Genomic DNA, 21,356 nt, shown 5'->3' on the forward strand with positions numbered 1-21,356 from the left:
AAAGACTTAACTAGGGTATTTAGTACCCTATAATTTATAACAACCTTATCTCTTTACAAGCAGTCTGTACAGAGATAGGGTTGCTATTAATTAATTTAATGTTGTCAGCGTAAGCAATGACCATGGAAAGTATACCAGTAAAACATTTGTTAACATATGCAATAAAAAATAGAGAGGAACCTTATTGTATGCACAAATAGAAGCAAAATCACTAAAAGAAAAATCACCAGCTTTAACATGAAAGGTATAAAACAAAAAACAATTATACAACTATAAAATGAAAGACGAATCAAGATCAAATTTGGAATTCAATTTTTGAAAAGGGTGCTCGGAAAAACTGAATCAAAAATTTGTTTACAAAGTGTTTACAGTATACAAAGTGTGAATCCCACTGTTGGTTCAATAAACAGCTGCCTCATTATAAGCAAATTTATGGGTGGAATAAAAAATTCATAGATGATGGTTGTATATGCAAATAGAAAAGCACTCATTGTCCTCATGTGTCAGACGAAAATGTTGAGCATATCTGAGGTGATTCGAACGGAGCCATAATACGGGCAAGCATTGAACTTGGAATTCCTCAAACAACAGTTTGGCGTATTCTTAAAACCGTCTGCATATAGAGCCATACAAGTTGTAGTTACTGCAGGCATTGCATCCTGACAATCATAATAGAAGGCTAGAATTTTGTACTACAATTCTTCAGGACATGGAACAGGAAAATCTTTCCAAACAACTAATTTTTTTGGATAAATCAACATTTCATCCCTCTGGTAAGGTTAATTGCTACAATGTTCAGATTTCGGGTGAAAATTGTTGATTCGTGTACCGTTTTGATGTTTGTTGCACAAGGCATGATGCTCGTGTTGAATGCATACAACATTGAACCTTCCTCCATCCAATGATGTGCAGAATGTTTCCATCCCTTATAGTTTGTTTGAAATAAAAATCCAAAATCTGCTCCATCTTTTTTGAATAATTTTGTATTATTTTATTTTGTAGTAAAGCAGAATATTCTATAAAAATATGATGTTTTTTTAATGTTCTATTAGTTTGAGATCATATTACATGAACTTTTTCACTCTTTTCTTTCTTATTTACTTTTTTATAAGTTTCTTTAAAATTTCCCAATACCATTTAAACTTGATTTAATTTGAGTCTATAATTTGTCGTCTTTTCTTAAAATTTAATGAGAATTTGGATATTTTAACTATGCTACGACTACTATGGTACTGTTTTAAAATTTTAAAATATACCTTCGGCAGATACGGGATCGGAAGGTCTCGACTGGACAGTCACCGAAGCTTGTTTGGAGAGATCTGTGCCAGTTCTCCATATCATCACCTCGACGTACCCATTACTTTCATCCACGTAATACTCCGGTTCTCCAAAATAGAATGACGGGACTGAAATTTATTTTTAAATCATTGTTTTAGAGAATTCGTAAATGCTATTATAATATGCAGAAATTAACATAAATGATAACTTAAATCTTATCAAGTAACATGAACCAAAATTCAATGTCTAAATTTACATTTTTTAATTAAATCTTTTAAAACAACTAACCATCTTTATCATCTGATTCTATAACAATTTTTGCTTTGTCATATTTTCCTAATTCTCCTCCAATTGCAGTTGAAAGTTTAACATAAAAACTTTCATCTTCTTCATATAGAGAATCATCAATTATGATTATTCTACAGTGTTCTATTTTTTCGCCTCTGTTAAAACGAATGATGCTGTTGTGATCTTGCGGCCTACTTATGTAGTCCGAATAAGACAATACGGTGGGATGCGCGGTTCCAATTGCACTATCTGGAAAATTTTACACGGTCGACTTAACAGATTATTTAAAAGAACTTTCTACGGTTACGTTAATTTATCTATATTCCTCACCCGATTCGGTGGAACATATAACCATCATCTCCTGAGAAACGTCGCCTCTTCTTTCTATTGGTATCAGTAATTCGCCCGAATCTTCTTTCACCATATACTTTTCTTTGGGTATAAATACTGTAGAGACTAAAATATAAAATATTTTAAAGAATGTTAATTAAATTACTGTTTAAATTTATTTTATACTAGTAAATATATATATATATATCAGGTCAGTCCATAAGTCCATGCTCATTTTTATGACCTTGAGAAAAATCTTGTTTTGCTGTTAAACATGTCAGTCTAATGTGATAATTTTTACACTGGTGTTAAATTGGATCTCATTCATATAATACTGTTCAGAATTGGAAACATTTCAGTTGTTTATTTTCGTTAAAATGGGAGTAACTGACCAATATAAAAGACATGTTTTATACTTTTTATTTTTAAGTGGTGAGAATGCTACAAATGCAGCCAAAAAAATAAATACTGTACATAATCAAATTGTAATTAGTGCAAGGACTGGGCAGAAGTGGTTTGAAAGATTTAGAAACAATGATTTTAGTGTGGAGGATAAGGCTGGTACTGGAAGACCCGTCGACTTTGATGACGATACTCTCTCTGCACTAGTTGAAGCAGAACCATTGTTAACAGTTGATGAAATTGCAGAACGTTTAAATTCATCCCGTGGAACTGTTCATAGACACCTACAACAAATCGGAAAAGTTTCAAAGCTAGGAAAATGGATTCCAGGTGAACTGTCAATAGCTAACCGACAATAACATGTAAACATTTGCACGTCTCTTTTATCCCGTATTGCTTTAGAACCTTTTCTTGGTAGGCTGGTTACTGGAGACAAAAAATAGATCCTCTATAATAATGTGACGAGAAAAAGACAGTGGATGGATGGCGACAAGCAGCCAAAACCGACTGCAAAAGGTGGGTTGCATCCAAAAAAAAAATTCTTTTGTCTGTTTGGTGGGATATGTCAGGTGTAATTCACTTTGAGCTGTTAGAACCTAATCAAACAATTACAGCTCAAATGTATTGTGAGCAATTAGAGTGTTTAAATGAAAAATTGAAAAAAAAGCTACCATCAAGATGGCAAGAAATTGTACAAAATAATGGTGAATACATTATAGATTGAAATAAAATTTAATTAAAATTTTTTGCTGCTTTTTTTCGTAGATAAAAATATGCACGAACTTATGGACTGACCTGATATATATATATATATATATATATTATATATATAATATATATATACCATCTTCTTCATCTATAATTGTGACAACAGTTTTTTCTGGATATTCTAGGGCAGCCATGACAGGATCTTCTAAGACAATCAAAAATTGTTCTCTTTTTTCATACAAGCTGTCGTCGAGAATTCTAATCTTCCATCTCGCTTCTATCTGACCCGGGTTAAACTGCACTTGCTTGGCAAAATAACTTCCAAAATCTAATCCTTGCTTAGCCGTCATATTTTTTACTTGTACGCCTAACATAAGAAACGAGAAGGACGAGGTGTTTTAAATAAATACATGCTTACGAGAAGCTAAATTATTCAAATTTGTACAAAGATAATTCAAATTTGTACAAATTAATCTATTTGATTAATGCTGTCAAGAAAAGTGCTGACGGAATATATAATATATTCCGTCAGCATTTATAAAGGCATAAATTGCATTTATGAATATTTTTAAAGATTACTAGATGCTTACCTACAAAAGATGTTTCTCCTAAATATCCTCTTCTTCTGAGATTTATCTTTAAAAACTTTTCTGTTTCATTAATGGAGTAGAAATCGTGCTCGAGAGAAATCCACGACCAATTTATGAGGAATTGTTGATTATCTAATTCATTTTTACCTGAAAGAGATATAAAAAAAGACTCAATACAAAGTTGTATAATAGAGAGTTGTGACTTAATTAACACTTAAACATGATTTTTGAATTAGAAAATTATAAATTTATTTTCAATTACAGTAATATGTGGCAGTTTCAATTTTAATGGTTTTATTTCTTTTATTGACTCAGAAGTAGATGTTCCTGGCTTTAACATCTAGAAGTATTACTTTTAATTAACACATTTATTGCTGTTCTTGAATCTTCTCCCTTGATAAAATAAGAGGCAGTAATTGGGAATTTCTAAAATGTTTTCTCAACAGAAATAATTAAGAATCCAGTTAAAATTTCAGAGAGATACTAAGCACTGTTTGGTAAACAAATAATTTGCCATTTGGCAAATCTGGTCTTGTTAAAAGAAGTTACACTGAGTAATAAGTCAGAATGTCAGTTAATGTTATAAATAGCATCAAAGATTATATTCTAGGATACAATTTAAAACAGAAAATTTAATGAAAACAGGTTTAGAAATTTCTAAATCCGTTCTGGAGAAGTTGTAAAACATAAAACTTCTTGATGAGATAATGCTTTTGAATAGAACTTTGTAGGCTACTAAAAAGCTGACGTTTTGACGTTTCTCCAAATGAAATTTTGTTTGGCTAGGAATATTTTCTAAATTGAGTTTTTCGTAGCATAATTCTGTGACGATCTATTTTTAGAAGAGTCGTTTGTCTCCATAAATTATAGCAATCAAAAGAGGGGGGAAAGGGTAACATCGACCCTCGTTAGTTAATTTGACGTATTTTTTGTTCCGCATCATCATCATTCAAACTACGTTCGAAAACAGTTGTTTTGTCGGGAAAGATGCCAGCCGACAAAAATGCTCAAAATACCATTGGTTCCTGGAGCCAAAGTTCAAAGATCTTCTTCATCCCACCCACAAATCTATCTAAACATTGACTTTTATAAGTTGCATCTGAACAGCATCCTCTTGAGACTTCACTTGTATAAACGCTTTCTTCTTCCCTGCTCCAGGGGGGAGCGAAAGTTTTTTTTTCTTAGAAAGGCAACCCCTGCTATCCGTGTGACAGACGGTGGGTTGTTAAAATCAGCAAACAGAATTTAATATGTCGTAACATCTCGACATATGACACGAAAGGCAACTTGTAACGTTCTTCGCTATCTTTTTAGTCATCGGCCATAAAACGAACCGAGGGAGCAGCGGGAGAATTCCAGATTCTCCCTCCGATCACCCTCAAATGTGATTTGTCGGCGGAGGGGAAACAACGTCTGTCCGCTTTCGCGTGTGGTCCACCTACAAAAGTTGTCTACACGTTAGTCTCGAATAGATAACATCTAGAAAATGGCGCACAAAAATCTGTAGACGAAAATATTATTTTTTGAAAGTGTTGATGGTGATTTAATACCCCCCGGAGACTTGTCACGTCGAAGTCTCCTTCCCCTCTTTGCAGTTGTTCGATGATGTACGACCCGACAAACGAAGTTTGATGAAAAATCTTCAAACAAACTTTTGTCTTTTTTTTTTTATAGCCGATGGTTTCCGGGTATAAATTTGACAGAGTAAATTCTTCCACATTTTAAATAAATACTAATAAAGATTAATGGCAAAACTTTCAAACTGTGTTTACTCTAAAGTGATCTGTTGCTTCCTCAAATGTAGCGAACCGCAATTTTGTAGAACCATAAAAATTATGGCGAAACTCATTGGTGATTTCAAGGTTTAAAAGCCTTTTTACAATCTTTACTAAATCGATTTTCTATGATTTAAGTGAAGAAAAGAACCTTTAGATGGGTGCAGGTCGAGGTGGATGTTCTTGTGCCATTACGTGCCACTAATTTGTTAATCCCATAGGCTACAAAGATGGTTGCGGCGATTAAACTAGAATCACGAGACCATAAAGATAAGACGTAATACTTCTGTTCTTTAAACAAAATGATTCCAGATTCATTCTTTAGAATATTTGTCATTAAGAAAAGTATATCCGAAGGCTGGTCGTCACCTAAAGGTGAGGAAAGGTGTTATTAAGGTCGGTGATTTGGCGCCTTTACCACTTTAAGTAGAGGTGTGTCGTTCCGAAAGGACCCTCACTGCTTCTCCTTTGTTGGTGACATTAATCGATCCGGATGCGAGAAACCCACCATCTTACAGACCCGATAGATAGACTTATTTGCTTCGTCTAGTCTGAGAATCCGCCATTTACGGGCTGTTAGAGCCCTAAGTGGTTACAGATTCCAAAATGCTTCGGGCCATTCGAAAATATTTGTAAACAAATTGTAGCAGTTTAGATGACGACTTTATTTCTTCTCGTTGAGAAATTCTTTGATTTATACGCCTAGTCTTTCGCGCCGAATGACAATTGCTGCAAATTTGCTTCAATTACATAGTTAAGAGCAATATTTCTTTATATAATCTTCCTTAATTTGAATTTAACGCGATGATAAAATTATTTAGAATAGAAAAATTTGCACTAAGAATGGAAAATTGGGCGTAATTGAACTATAAATAATACTTTTTTTTTAATTGCAGTGTTGAAATCTTTAAAATAACGACTTTAAAACACGAAACATAACGCTCTACAGGCCTTCGTGTAGGCTACACGAAGAGGCATATTCTATACGTATTTATAGAGTACTATTCTAATTGTAGGCATCTTTTAATAGATCTACAGTGTTTATTTATTTACAAACTAGCTAAAATCCACGGCGAGTTCCTCGTAATTCGTGTATCGATGGATTTCATTCCAAACATTGATTTAACAGATAAAAATATGACTTTTGTTCATAGGTAACGAACTTAAACCATGAAAACAAAGTTTACCTGCAAATAGGCGGATAGATTTGTATCTCGTGCTTCTTTATCGTTGAATAACTGAATGGGTGCCATAAACTAAAATCATGGAGTAACTCAAATGATGCATTCTTTCATCCTGTACGTTTATATAGCCTATAAATCTTATTTTGTATGACATTTATCGAGTGGAATTTAAATGTTAGTAGGTTACGAATAGCTAAGTTTAAACATTTTTTAACACTGAAGGCTACTTAAGATTCGTAATGACTTTGACTCGATAATGTTTATGTACTACAATTTCGAGCCTCGATGCTTACGCTACCAACAAAGGTAAGCTTAAGACGAATCTGAATGGCACGAGTTCATACCTACAGAGGCTAAAGTACTATTAAAACCCCGGTAACATAGCCTTTGAAGGCTTTTAACATCTAGAAGTGTGCAGGATATTATGTTATCAAGATAGAAATCAACGTTTAGAAAGGCGACGCATTCTCACACCCTGTTATTTTCTCATAGAGCTAGTCAATTTGTCAAATTCGAAACGGGGACGTGTCCAAGTAACGCCCGATGAGAACCACCCCGAGTGCTCCTCCCCTTCTCAAATTGACTGATAATTGAAAAGAAAATTAATAATTAATCAACGACTTTTGTTCGTCGACCCCGCCATTTAAACCTGACGAAGTTGCCTGTCTATCGACAGAATTCTTTTTTCGGCGGGTGGTGGTTTTTATGACGTGACATAACCGACTCCTTCGGTAACTAAATACAAAGAACTTATTGTATTGGGGAAAAAATAAGCGATGTCGAGTACGATCACGTCTTTTTTTTTTTTTTACTAATTGTAACGTCACTAATCACATTTACTGTATTTTTTCGTATATGTCCCATTTTCTGTAATTTATATCGCTAGATGGCGACACGACTTTTCCCCGAAAAATACCCTCCATTTAGGGTAAAAATTGCGCGTTATACACGGTTTTCCCCTAAATTCCAGCAATTTTGGCACGCGGAGTAAATTTTTGGCAATTAATTTCTGATAAATTATATCAGTTCTACTAAACTAAATAAACTTCTTGGTTTTTTTTTAAAGTTGTATAATTATGCTTCGACGTTTATTTATAGTACTTCGGCGACCGACTTCTATCTAAAGCGTGCCGAAACTCTATCTTTAATGGGATTTATTATGTACAGATCGCAGAAGTAAATACTAAAAACGGGTCCAAGTTAGTTCGGGAATTACTAAACAATTCTATAACCTCTGGCTTCTTAACTGGATTTCCAGAAGTGAAAAGTATGCTATCAATTACCTAATTATCCTTCGGAAAAACTCGATAAATAACACACTTTTCTTTAACAGACATCAAAGCAAACTTTGTTTACCATTCTTCGAGAGGGGGGAAAAAACGCTCTTGACAGTTTCGAGCTTCCGCCAGTGCATTCGATAACACCGCGGGTCATTAGTAGCCTACAGCAGAAGAATGAAACGCTTTTTTTTCTATTTCGGATGCTCTCCAGCAACGTAAATTACGTCAGAGCCGATAGATAAATGGACCTGTCGAGGTGAAGGGTGCGGTAAGTCTTTCTCTATGACGAAAACAATGACCCGCAGCACGTCTTTCAGTGTGATGTAGTGTCTATTTGCGTTTTGTATCGCGTATCGCATCGTAATTATTTTTTCGATCCTTTTTTCGTTATAAAGAATATTAATACGCATTTTGAAACCTCTTCTAAAGCTTTTAATATTTTCAGATTTAAAAAAAAAAAAAAAAACTATTATTGAAAGTTAATTTCGATAACTACCACAGGCGGAGCTTTGATGATAATGTAGCGTATTCTCTAGCGCGAGAATAAAATGTAGCCCAAAATCAACCTAAACTATTTTTTTTATCTGAATGAAATCATTTAAATAATTCAAATAAAAATATTTACATCATTTTATTTAGATAAGAGCCTACTGGTAGAACGAGATTTGCTTTATCTTTTCGTTACATAATGCTAACGAGATTCCATTATTAAACAGCGTATCGCCGGGTTGCATTATTAATAAGCAACATTATCTTCGCAGCGTGTAATGTAGAAACGAAGCCACTTAAGATGCCAAGAGAACGATAATTTAAAGAACACAAAATTAGTCGTGTGTCGACTCAGACAGTTATAATTTATCAAACTTCTGTAGGAGTTGCTCCGGATGATTGTTAGTAACACACACACACATATATATATATAAACATTCGTTTGTAATTATGATTTCTATCTGCAAATTAGAGTGTTATTTCTCATTGCCAACCAGTGTACGTTTCTTGTTTCTACAAATTCGTGACAAACGAGGAGAACGAAACACGCGCGATAAAACAGATCTTTGGAATGACAGAAAGATGATGCACGTTTCCTGGTTTTGTGTGTCGTTGATTATCTGGAGAAAAAAAAACCTTTCGTCGACTCCATGCTTTTTTAGAAGATTAAGCTTTCAGAATAGACACCCCACCTTCTAAAAAAATATACACTCCCTATATATTAATGGCACTCTCATAAATTTCCAACTACTACCAAATTTAGAACGAAATTGCTTATTAAAAAAAATGAAATTAGCGGTTTACGTGGTTAATAACAGAGAAACAGACGTTTGTTGGACGACAGTTTATAGTAGTCTGAGTAGTACTTAATGTCGAGACGAAGTCCAGGTCCTCCCTAAAGTATTCTTAGCCCCGACTTGTCACCTATCACTTCAAAGAAGTCAAAAAATCTCGGCTTTTCAACTCCAGACTATCGAGTTTCGTCACGAAGAAAGAAAAATGCACGGGTCTCAGCAGGTAACGTTTTACCTGCCGAAACATTTTTATGTTTAACTATCAAGCCAGAAAATCAATTAAGCTACCGACCGGATGGCTAAACTTTCCCATATTTTTGGAATTTTCGCTGGCTTCAATAGAGAATCGGTGTTGTCGACCATCTCTTCTAAGAAACCTTGACAGATCTCAGATAGTAGCGTGTTTACAGAGGAAGAAAGTAGATAAATTTGAAAAAAAGTCAATGTCCATCTAAGTGTGCGACTTATCGACACTCAATAGCGACAAGTGCGGCGCCGAACTGCACTTAATTAAAACTATCGAATTTTATTTTTACCGAATATCATCCATTATTTAAATAGAGATTCCACAGAAAACCGGTAAAGTCGAGTTTTGGTTAAAGTTAAAAATGCATTAACAGGTGTGGAAGGCAGTTCTTTACGAGTGGAGTCGAGCGGGAAAGGTCGGAGGTCGAACAAACAGCAGTTTCGACCCGGAGTCGATCCCTCTAAGTGCACCGGGACGTGATCTGCCATCAAAATGCGAAAATTTGATAGGTCTTTCGATATTTATCGCTAAGAAATCGATTTTTTTTACACGTAGAATTCTTCTATTCGTCATTCAAAATTTCTCTACCAAGTATTAAAGTTGGCAGCGCATGTTTCATCGTGAATGCTTCGTCCCTCTTTAAAATGACCTCACATAAATTTGCTCCAGACATTTTTAGCAAGGGATATAATTCTAGAATTTCACTTTACACATATTTTGCTTTCTCCTCGCCTGTTTTTGACCACATAATCTACATAGATACGAGGACATTATTCAAAAGATTTGTCAAAATCCACATTCCTCACCGGGAAGCGGGAGATATCTCACAGGATATATTATATTCTTCTTGTATTTTTTCCGTCCGTCTCCTACCAAAAAACACGTGGATGCTTCTCGGTAATGATAATTGCGTGCAAACTCTAAAATAACCATTGTGATCGAAAAATTTAAGAGGAGCCGTTGACCCGAGATGGATGCCAAGTCATCCAAGTTTACGTGTCTGATAATACGTCACGATTCTTTAAGTAGAAGCTTAAGATTTGTTTGCCAAATACGGGACATAAAGCAACATTCTGACATATTGACCCGTGTCAATACTTAAATACGGGCTTTCGGGACGAGCACCCCTCTTCAAACCTCTCTTCGACGTCACTTCGGATGGATAGGCTCTTACTCATATTATAATGATATTTAATTAATTTTCGTGAGGTGCCCGTGTTGATCTACGTTGCAATGTTGTTGAATTAACTGGTAAATGATTTATCGAGCCATTTTTTATTATATAAAATGTCCATTGTACTATGATACAACGGTCGATAGTGTTTAGTACCTTATTCTTGTCACGTCTAACGCATCACGTTTTCGGTAGCAGCGCAATTTCGCTCCTTTGATGTAGACGATATGCAAATTTAACGTCCTTCGGAGGATGGTAATTGCTATTTTTAATAAAGATTAATTCAATTACTGGTATTTTATGAGTATCGTAATTCAGGTTTTCTATATTTTAACTATTCGTGGTTATTTTTCATAGTTAAAGCAACCAGACCAGTTTTATCCATTATCTAGACGAAAGGAACTTCGTCCGGATGCTAGAAATTGCCAAAATTTATTCGGGAAAGTGAATAATTTTAAGCATATGGATGCAAGAAAAGAATAAAGAGATCCACCCGCGGCTTTCTCTACACGAACTCTAAATAACTTTAACTACTTTATGTCAAGAAAACCTCCCGCTGTGAGAAAAAGAGCTCCAATTCATGTGTAATTCCAACTATGTTGAAGGCAATGTATCATGTGTTGCGTTAATTTCCTGCTATTTTTTTTATGGTTCCTTCGTTCCGTCGTCCGGATAACAGTAATTCCTATTTGTATCATTTATTTCAACACTTCTATCCACTTACATTAATCATCTTTCTTTAAATTCGAAAATTCGTTCTTTAAGACATTCTTTAACCTATTTTCGTACACCTACTTCTCCTTATCTTTATTGAGACAATGAAACTTGGCAGTTCGCGAACTTAACATCTAACCTTCTAACTTCAATTGCTTCAAATATTTTAATAGCCTAAGCGTTACGAGTCTAACAAGTTGATTGTTCTTACAAGGATATTGTCCGGGGATGTAATGTACTGTTTATTATTTTTCGGGTTATTTTAAGGTATATTACTTATTCAGACACTTAAAAATTCGTAATGGAAAGATCCGGTGAAGTTTTCGAGACGTTGCAACAAGCGGGATCTTCAGAGCCGCTGCTGCTGCCGATGCAGATGGGCCTACTTCATTAAGATGTTTATGCTCCTTTTTTTTTAGTTTATAATCAGGATTTTATCATCGCTCCCGTACTTTATGTAAATTTGGAAGTTTTGAATATTTAAAAAAAGTTTTGTAAAGTAACCGGTCCTGTAATAAAGCTCCATAATTGTAACTCCTGTCAATGATTAGCAAGGAGAGAAAATTATAATCTTCAGGTGGCTACCGGAACTTTATCACTGTGAGGTAAAAATGATGGATGAGCAACAATAATTTTATGGCAAACTGTTACACTATCAGTTTTTTCTAGGTTATTAACACTTTTTTGCGGATACATTTACAAGTTTAGTCACAACTCCGACTTTACATTAATCATAAAAGCCAATCGTTTAGAAAAGAGTGACATTTTAACCGACAAAATGCATTAAATGTTATTAAATTATTAATCACACAGTTGAAAAAAAAATGGTATATTCGAATGGAATAAAATTAATGACCCGTTTAATCACAATTTTCTTCGCGTGTTTGTTTTTAAAACATGATTAGCGCGCTTATTACGTGCCAGAACACCAGAAAACCGTGTCTTTATTAAGACACGGTTTTCTGGTGTTCTGGCACGTTTTATCGTCAAAATACCACTTTAAATCTTGCGAAAATGGTGTAAGGAAAGGGACTCACCTTCGTCGACTATCTTAAAAACGAACAAATCGGACGTCTCGTTCACGTTCTTGTTCAAGACGTAGTAAATGCTCATGTCGTCCACGTCAGCTATAAAGACGAAAGAAATGAATGTTAAATTGTATTTGTGGCACACTTCTCGATTAAACTTACGTAACTATAAAGAAAAAGGTAAGAGTGCGTATAGGAGCGGGCATCTATTGAAGCAGGATGTAAGGGAGATGTATTGTTTACAGACAATACGGATGTACTCCCGAAAATTTGCATGCTACGCCCTATATTGATGCTAGAAATTGTAAAAGAACTCGACTTGTTCCAATTAGAATCGAGGGTGTGCACCGGGCCACACACGAAGGCCCACATCCTGTTCTTTCGTCCAAAAGGGCTGTGTAATTAAATTCCCTTTCACCCCCGACGTATGACTGTGGTTGCGCGTGTCGTCCCATTAAATTGTCATTATTTCCGTTTTGTTCCCCCGCTTCTGAGGCGAGAACTTACACGAATACATCAATTGGAAGATAACTTATCCACTTTGTGACCACGTGAGCACTTATACTCATCGAAACATAAGCGCTAAATTAGGCTCTAACTCGGGTGTAAGTATTGTTTCGTGTGTCCGAAGGGTTATATTCTTCCAAAATCAATCGAAAGTTGCAGTTTTCTTGTAAATAATTAGAGAAATTTCGGATGTTTATCCGGTAATGGCTTCAACACTTAGCCGAAGGATGCGGTCTGTTGAGTGTGTTTCGCTCATTAAATGCCAGAAAAATCGATTATTTTTAAATTATATCGTGTTCTAGTTTTAAATTAAACACTCTAAACTCATATTTTAAAGTATTTTCTTGGAAAATTTTACATAAAAAGTTTAATAAAGATGGAAGAGGAGGCGTGAAAGATCTCGTTACAAATTGATAAAAACAAACACTAATTGTTTAATTATCGTCCATTCGAAACGTCACTTTTGCCAAAATCCATCCGCTCTACCGAGAAAAGCTTATTTATCAATTAACCGAAAGGTTCCGAAAAGGATAATAACAGCGAAAATAATTCTTTCAACACGCTTCCACGCGGCATTCTTCGCAAGTTTTAACTATAAAAGTCCATCTAAATTATACGTGTGAGTGGCAAATTAAGTAAGAGATGGCCTAGATAACCGGAAAGTGGATAATAACCGGACGATCGGAAGCGAAGAGGAGGAGGAGGAGGAAGAAAGATGCAAAACAGTTCCTGTTCGTTTCCTGTTTGCAGGGGACGGGAAAAAACCGACGGGTATAATTACGCCAGACTGTAATTATACCCGTGAATTTATAATTTAATAACGAAACGAATTTGTTTCGGAAGAGAAAAAGTCCAGAAGAATACTATAATTGAATTTTTCGACAGTGAGATTTTCTCGTAGATGAAACCGGTTGGAGATAATAACTACCATTTATTTACCAGAGAAAATTGGGCCCCAATCGAGTTTCTTACAACGAAATTTGGTCCAAAGATTACAGGTAATTGGCCCAGTGGGTCGTCGCTGCACTCTAATTACCTGACGCTGTGTAAACTGCAGATACACATCGTCACTTTGCATCGCCATTCATCACCGTGGCCACGAAAACCGGACCGACTAATCTCGGGAAAAACGCTTAATAACCTTCATTACTGTAAGAAAGATGCTTCTCACCGCTTTACGCTTTAATAAATTACGAAATATTAAAAAAAAAGCGTTAAAGGAATGGGTGTTTCTATCCGATAACTCACTTTCCGCTCTGATAACTCGATCCCCAAAAGTAATAGCTGAGCAACACGTGTACAGGTGGACGAGGCATTGCGCAAATTAGCGATACTCGGGATCCTATAAAAAGGTTTTTAAAGCCTCGTATATCTCTAGAATCCGGACTTCTAGAGACTTTTAATGTCTCTAGGATCCTATAAGCAGCTACTAAAACTCCGTAACATCTCTATAATATTACACGTTTCTACCGTAAACGGTTATTCAAATCTTAATATTTCTAGAGTGAATAATACTCTAGAACATATGTACTGGAATGAGTACTTATTCAAATGACTCACGAAACACCACTCGATTCTGTCACGTCGATGACAAATGTGTCATTGAAGAAGACTCTTCCTATTTATAGAATCGGCTGGTCAAGGCCCTGCTCCAAGTGGTCAGGTTTTGGGGATCGCGTAACAACGAATCGGTCTTTTCTTAGGTATCTGGGTTAAGCCAAATAATGCCCGTAGACGTGTTGGTGTGTTAGCCTAACAGGTTCCAGTAGATTTTTCAGAGAAAAAACGGAATTATCCGTGAAGAAGAAATTAAAATTTTTCATGAAAGTCATAGTGTTGATGGCTTAGAGACGTTTCGCACAGTCAGTCACCTTCTCTATAATTATACGTTGGCATGTAACTCGAGTGCCAGAAATAGTGCCCCTAAGCAACACACATGCACGTGTGGATCTGGGACGGTAATCCTTCCATTTAATCTGATTTTAATGACCTTATCCTTCTCTAGGATTCAACCTTTCCAAAGTGTAGTAGGATATATTGGAGGGGTGGTGATTTTTTCCAAAGTCGTAGCTCTCTCTCTCTCTCTCCGTCTTCCAAATTATGCAACTAGCGAGCAACTTAACACTTCTATATTTAAATATTCGTCGAGATAATGATTGGGATCGACTTCCTATCGTTTTCTGGAAGAGATAAATGGAAAATGTTTCAAACTACTCATCAATAAAACTCGGTTGTTGTTGACTTTTATTAGAAATAAATCTTGCTCTATCTTATCTCTTCCTATACGTAAACATAACACAGTTAGATAAACATTGAAATGTGCAGGAACTGTAATAATTTAAAATTCTTGTTTTTATAAAATTTTTATAGTTTTTTTCTATTTTTTTCTAAGTTCGAAACTCCTAAAACAATACCACAATTATAAAGAGGTAAAGAGAGCCGTTATGTTTTTTTTTTTAAAAAAAATATGGCATTTTAAGCCAGGATTTTGGGTAATTTAATTACTTAATTGGCGATTATAAACTGTTATAAAACGTATTTAAATTGTGAACTACTTTATCTTTCAGCGTAGAAGTAGATAGATCAAAAGGACAGGAAATTCGAGTTCACAGGCCAAGGAAGTGTTAGTTATCCTCTGTCGATCCTTCAAACTTACTCGGTGTCGAGCGTGAAGATCTTTAAAAATATCTCATTTAGAACTGGATTAAGTAGAAATTTAATAATTTGGGACACACTTTTATATATTTAGAACTGTGTGTGAGGAAGTAAACACCTTCCCCGGGCTGTAAAAAAAAACGGAAGGGAGCGCCGTGCAGAGACGAATCTACAAAAACAGACAAAAAAGAAAGTGTCGTGTCCGTCGAAGCGTAGAGATAAATCAGAATTTAAGAGGTTAGAGGTCGAGTTCGAAAATCATTTCATAACCTATGGGTGGGCACACCTGCGGCACTATAAAACCCGCATAAACAACCGTTTACAGAGTGGGTCGACCAAGTCAAACAAAAACTGAAAGTGCTTAATCAAGCGATTTTTCTAGCAATATCAAATGACTTTCCATCGATCAGGCACCTTTTTCTAGATTGGAAGAACCTTTTCTGTAGTCTCGCCCCCTTCTACGGATAACAATAGAGGACCCCGGATAGATGTAAAGATCCTTTCTACCTCTTGGGAGGTCACTAACGAGAATTGACGTGAAGATACGGGACGAAAATGATTGAGAATGACCTAACACCCAGATACGGTTCCTTATTAACAAAAGACGTCGGAGAAAAAGTGGCATTATTAATGACGTCTTACTAAACTCTTATCTAACCTCGCGACGATAAAGTCGAGTAACGTCTTGTCTGCTTCATTTGTAACGTAACGACCCTCACCTTTCTCTCACTCGACGACACATGTACCGAGTTTGTACTCCACTCGATAATCTTAATTGATTTTTTCTGTTAACGTAACCGTAAAAGGCTAAGTTGTATCCATTTCGCTTCTTTTATATCCTCCCTATCGAGAATGTGTCAAGTTGTGAGGTTTTATGTCCACCAAACTAATTGATATTCGGCTTTTATCTTTAGTGCTGGCTGCAGATAACAAAAGTCTTTCATTAAGCTTTACAACTAGTCATTTTTTCTTATTTTATTTTCGTTTTTCAACGTCTAACCTTTATAATTTATTCAAAAATAGCATAAATTAAGAAGCATTAAAGTCGTTATACAAATAATACTTCACACGTTACTACCGGGATCGAATATCCCATCTGACGATAAGACTCGACCCATAAAGATAGAGAAGTAACGAAATTCCTAATAACAACAAATGTAAACGTTTATTGAAGTGTTTTATGGCCGCGATCGATCCCGCAAATTATAATCTAAATGAAAGTCGAGGGACAGATGCCCTCCAGGTGAGATGCTATACAGTATAGGCACGTATATGTACACTGCTAGTGTATATAGACTCGAATAATAAGACCGTTGCACCTTGGCAACAAAACAGGCGATTCGATCTTTTTATTTCACGTTAATTCACACTGGAAACTCGGCTTTTTTAAGAGGAATTTCAAGAGAAAAAAAAGCCGAGAGTTTAGTGTTTCGAGAGAAGGAAAAAAAGCAGTAAATACGAGCGAATTGTTTGTAGCATTTAAAGCTAAATTTAACAGTCTATTAGGCGCCATATGTATCTTGCGCTGTGTTAATCCTGCGGAAGTGTTATTTGTTACTTTTGATACGACCGCCGAGGGTTTTAAAGATATGACCTCAACGACAGATTTAAGTACTAACACGTGGAATGGGAGAAAAGATATTCGAGATACTCGGCTGTTATTTAATCTTTCCGGAAAGATGCTGACTCCTACCATCGATCAACCAATCGTAACCGAAGTTACGGATGTGTAACTTTAAATATTTATACGCGGCAAAAGAATATTATTACACGTCTAGGTCGTTGATAAATAGCGTAACGGAGAGGCTTCCAAGTGTGCCAAGGCCTCCGAGAGACGAGTGCATCTCGTGATGTAGAATGAGTCATTAGGTAACCATATTTTGGCTCCTCCTATACTAAATTCGTCTAAATTTAGCATGCGGACGAGATTATACGCGGGCGAATCTTTGCAATTACAAGAGAATATTATTAGATTCTTCCTGAAGTTCCCTCCGTTGCAAGACACTTTATTATACCCGTAAACGGTAAAATTCGTTAAAAATTCCTTTAAAATGTTTCGATAAATAAACTAAATTGTGGCGGGGTTGTGTCGGCAAGGTCGTTCTGTAATTGCATACAGCGAAATGCGGAAAAAAGAACTCGCGAGTAGGGTGCTAAGTAGAGCATCGTCGAGTGAAGATGGCAACAAAGACTTCCCGTCTGACGTCACTGACTCCACGACAATATTCCTTTAATTCAAACGGCTCCAGTCTGTTCACCCTTCACCCACCTCCATTATCCGCGGGGTTGTTTGTTCTTTTAAAGTCTGTATCAATGGAAATAAAAGTACAGGAGAATTCGAAAGTGATGGTATTTTTAGTGTCTTCTAGTTCCGTGTCGAGAAAAGTTTTCTGCTGTCAGTAATCGTCTTACAGTCCAAAATTATGCAACGAGAGGGCAAGGTTGTTTCCTGTCTGCGGGGTATCTTCGTGTTTATTACACTTGTCGAGAAAGGGAATTAATATTATTCATAAACTCATTACGTAGACATAAATCGATCGAGATGACTTTATACGCTGTTTATATTATTATTTTTTTAAGTGTTTAAAGACAAACCTGTTTCGTACATCGATTAATTTCCTGTTAGAAAGATCTCTACATCTTGTACAGTACATTCGAGACCCTGTACACTGCCAAAAAGAATGTCCTAGTTTTTTGGTCCAGACAGCAAGGCTGTCGAAAGTACACCTGGAGCTATTTACGGCTCTGGCATATTTTTGGGTGACAATATTGGGACTATGGATTTTCACATGGGGGTATAATGACAGGAACTATCCTCCAGAACGTAGATAAAAACTTCACCCTGTGGACAGAGAATAAAAAGAAGGGGGAAAAAAAACGTACCTTCCGCTCTGTCATACGATCTCTTTACCCCGGAGGGAAGGAAGTTAAATATCCCAACATCTTGTCTCGTAAATACAATTCCTTTCTCGACCCTCCAGCCAATAGACGACACAAAATTTGGCAATTGAGTATCACTTAGTTACCCTACTTCCCGTCTGACTGTTATAAAAATCGTTTCAAACACGAAACTCTCGGCAATTTTCCCATATTTTATCGATAATGATAATATGACGTTATATGGAGAAATTAGTTAACGTTATATCGAGGTAAAAACCGGTCGTAACGTTTATATTTCTATTATCCCAAGTTATCGTCACTCCGACTCGGTTATCCTTACGGAAGGATGCGTGCAACGGACGATGGATGCCGCTTATAAAATACTTTTCTTTTAACTTAGCGTAACGCAACATCTGCGTAACCGAAATCGACGTTCGATTTCCTAATGGGAATATCGAAATCGGGGGGATCGGGTTAACGGAAGTGACGTGGATAACTTCAAGGTTACGTCAGACATCTCGCAGAAGCGTGTCTGTCAAGTAAAGGACGACAGTTACGAGGTTACGATCGGGTTACTGGCTACTGTCGTATATAATTCTCCAGATTTATCAAGATATCATCTTCTGGGGGGTTTACAGATTTACGAACACGTGATTCTCTTCAGTTTTACTGGAAAAAAGTCACAATTTGTGCGACTAATCGAAGGGGATTGAGTAGAATGTTACGCTCTCTAGTTACATACGTGGTATGAATACGGCATGCACAGGGAAAAGAACTCATTTGGATAGTGGTTAAAAGAAGAAATGCGAACCCCGTAATCATCTCGTTCTTGAGAACAGGTTGGGTGGTGCCGGGTCAGAGTTCGAGTGTTTTACAAGAAGTCTGAGCGTTAAAACCGAGTTTTAGAAAGCGCAACAAACGGGATTGCATAGTAACAATTAAGAGGACGTAGAACCATGAACTGTGTTTACCACTGTCTCCTCTGGTAATTAGATTAACAGACTAATTGCCTCTGGTTAGAACGTCCTTCTGTCGTATGTAAAGTCGTAAAATCCTCCCACCTCAAAACAAAAGTCGGGAGTTTCTTCGAGTGCGTCACGTGTTACGAAGTCCGTAACGAGTGACGACGTGTTTAGCGGTCATTAAAAATCCGTTCCCCCTTCCAAGAGGAATTTCGTTATAGGGTCACGCGTGTCAAAAAACGTAACAGGGTCCTTCACCCGATCGAAAAACTAGATCCGAAGAAGATACTTGGTTACGGCTCCTCGACAATGTCTAGTTAATTTATTACTAAAATAAATACCCCCCTGTTTTTTTTTGTAGAGAAATTTAAATTCCAAAAACTCCTTTTATGGTCATGTAAAGAAGTAAATGCCCTTACGAAATATATGATTTTTTAAGGTGTAAGCGGTTGTATATACACACAAGCATGATTTAGTTAGGTGTAAATGCCCACAAAACTTATACTATTCGATGTAATTTTACTTAAACACATCTTAAATCTTCTATATCCACTTACACCTGTTTGGATCTCTAGAAAACATGCCTGTTTTACGGGCATTTACAACGTAACGTCCATGGAAGATGCAGATGAAAACGTCGATAGAGAGAGATTTTAGAAGCTGCAAACAGGTTTAAAGGCATCGAGAGCGTGTTTGAGGCGAAGGATTCTACAAGATAAAGGGGTGTGAACGAAAAAAACTGCATTGTCTTAAGAATTAATAGGAGTTTGTTGTTCATTCCGGGATCGAATTGCAGACGTCCATAATGAGATTGTGATAAATATCGAGAGCCAAGCTAATTAATCGTCAATTAAAGCGAAGAATCGTTATTAATTGATACAAATCTACATTTTTTAACACGGCAGCAACCAGTTTGCAACGATGGGCTGCCATTCCTACCCCCATTTCTGCATTAGAATGCTAATTTAATCTCATTAAAAAAAAACGAATCTCTTTTAAAATTCCGCGACGGTGGGTCGTACCTCGAATTTTTTACTCCATTAACCGTGGATAATTAATTGAAGCCCTCCCAAGGATCTTCGGTTCTTGCCTCTTTCTTAACTGTTTACAAATATTTTTTAAAAGACTTTTTAGACCCCTCCTTCGTCCTTATTAACATAATTCTTTCGCCTTTATCCGGCTCTCTTCAATCTCCAGAAGATGCAGCCAGGTGATGCGGAGGATGACGTTTCGTCCCCGTCGTGCAGAGTCTACACCGAGTCTATTGTTTAGATAGAAAGAAGCCGAGAGGCCCCCGACAATGGCGAAAATTTGTTAAGTGCCACTAACGTCCATCACCTTACTGTATTTTCTTTCCTTTTCATCCCCCCTCCATCCCTCGACGGAGAAATCGGATAATTGCCGTGTTTGTTTCTTTTGCTGAAGGCTTCTGTCTGCGATCACTCTTTGTCTACGGAGACAGAAAGGGCCACGTGACACAAACTAGCTCGGGGGATCGTCACGTGACGGGGTAATTGCTTGTTCTGCGTCACGTGATGGCGTGATTAGAAAGGGGGGAAGTCGAAGAGGGACGAAAGAAGAGGCATTCTTTTCTAATCTTATCGTGCATTACGCAACAATAATGAATCACAAATCGAGTTTTGTTTAACAAGAGAATTCGCACCGATTTTAATTTATCTCGACGATAATTTTCTCCTTAATTAAAGGAGATCATCGTAAATCAAAATGACTTAATTCATTAAGAGGACTCTCCGTCCATCTTCCTTTTTCTTGCGCTTCGTTAAAATTCACTGCCGTTTTTAATAGTGTTTTTTTATAATACAGTACTCTTGTTCGTTACAATTGCAACTATTTTTTGTTTAGTTACACTCGTTACGGTCGATTGTTATTGTCCTCCAGTCCGTTACTGTCGTTACTTACTCTTAGTTTCTCGATGAAGTTATTGATGATTGATGCAGCTTATTTTTTTATTATTAATTTTGTTACGAGTTGTTACTCTTCTTCTTTATTGTTACTTACTCTTACTGTGACTTAATTATCTTCTACTTTTTTTTTAAATTATCTTTTTCTG

General features: G+C 36.3%; 1 protein-coding gene across 1 annotated transcript in view; it reads right to left on the minus strand.

The window, feature by feature from the left end:
* LOC136969822 (FRAS1-related extracellular matrix protein 2-like) overlaps positions 1-21,356 on the minus strand; it is a 57,603-nt gene that overhangs the window by 28,053 nt on the left and 8,194 nt on the right. The window contains 6 exon segments of the mRNA XM_067264098.1: positions 1,257-1,406; positions 1,567-1,815; positions 1,897-2,022; positions 3,143-3,373; positions 3,597-3,743; positions 12,291-12,380. Of these exon segments, the coding sequence (XP_067120199.1) occupies positions 1,257-1,406; positions 1,567-1,815; positions 1,897-2,022; positions 3,143-3,373; positions 3,597-3,743; positions 12,291-12,380 (993 nt within the window).

The sequence above is a fragment of the Centruroides vittatus genome, unplaced genomic scaffold (genome assembly GCF_030686945.1).
Source record: "Centruroides vittatus isolate TY-2023 unplaced genomic scaffold, ASM3068694v2 contig_1042, whole genome shotgun sequence".
Taxonomy (NCBI): domain Eukaryota; kingdom Metazoa; phylum Arthropoda; class Arachnida; order Scorpiones; family Buthidae; genus Centruroides; species Centruroides vittatus.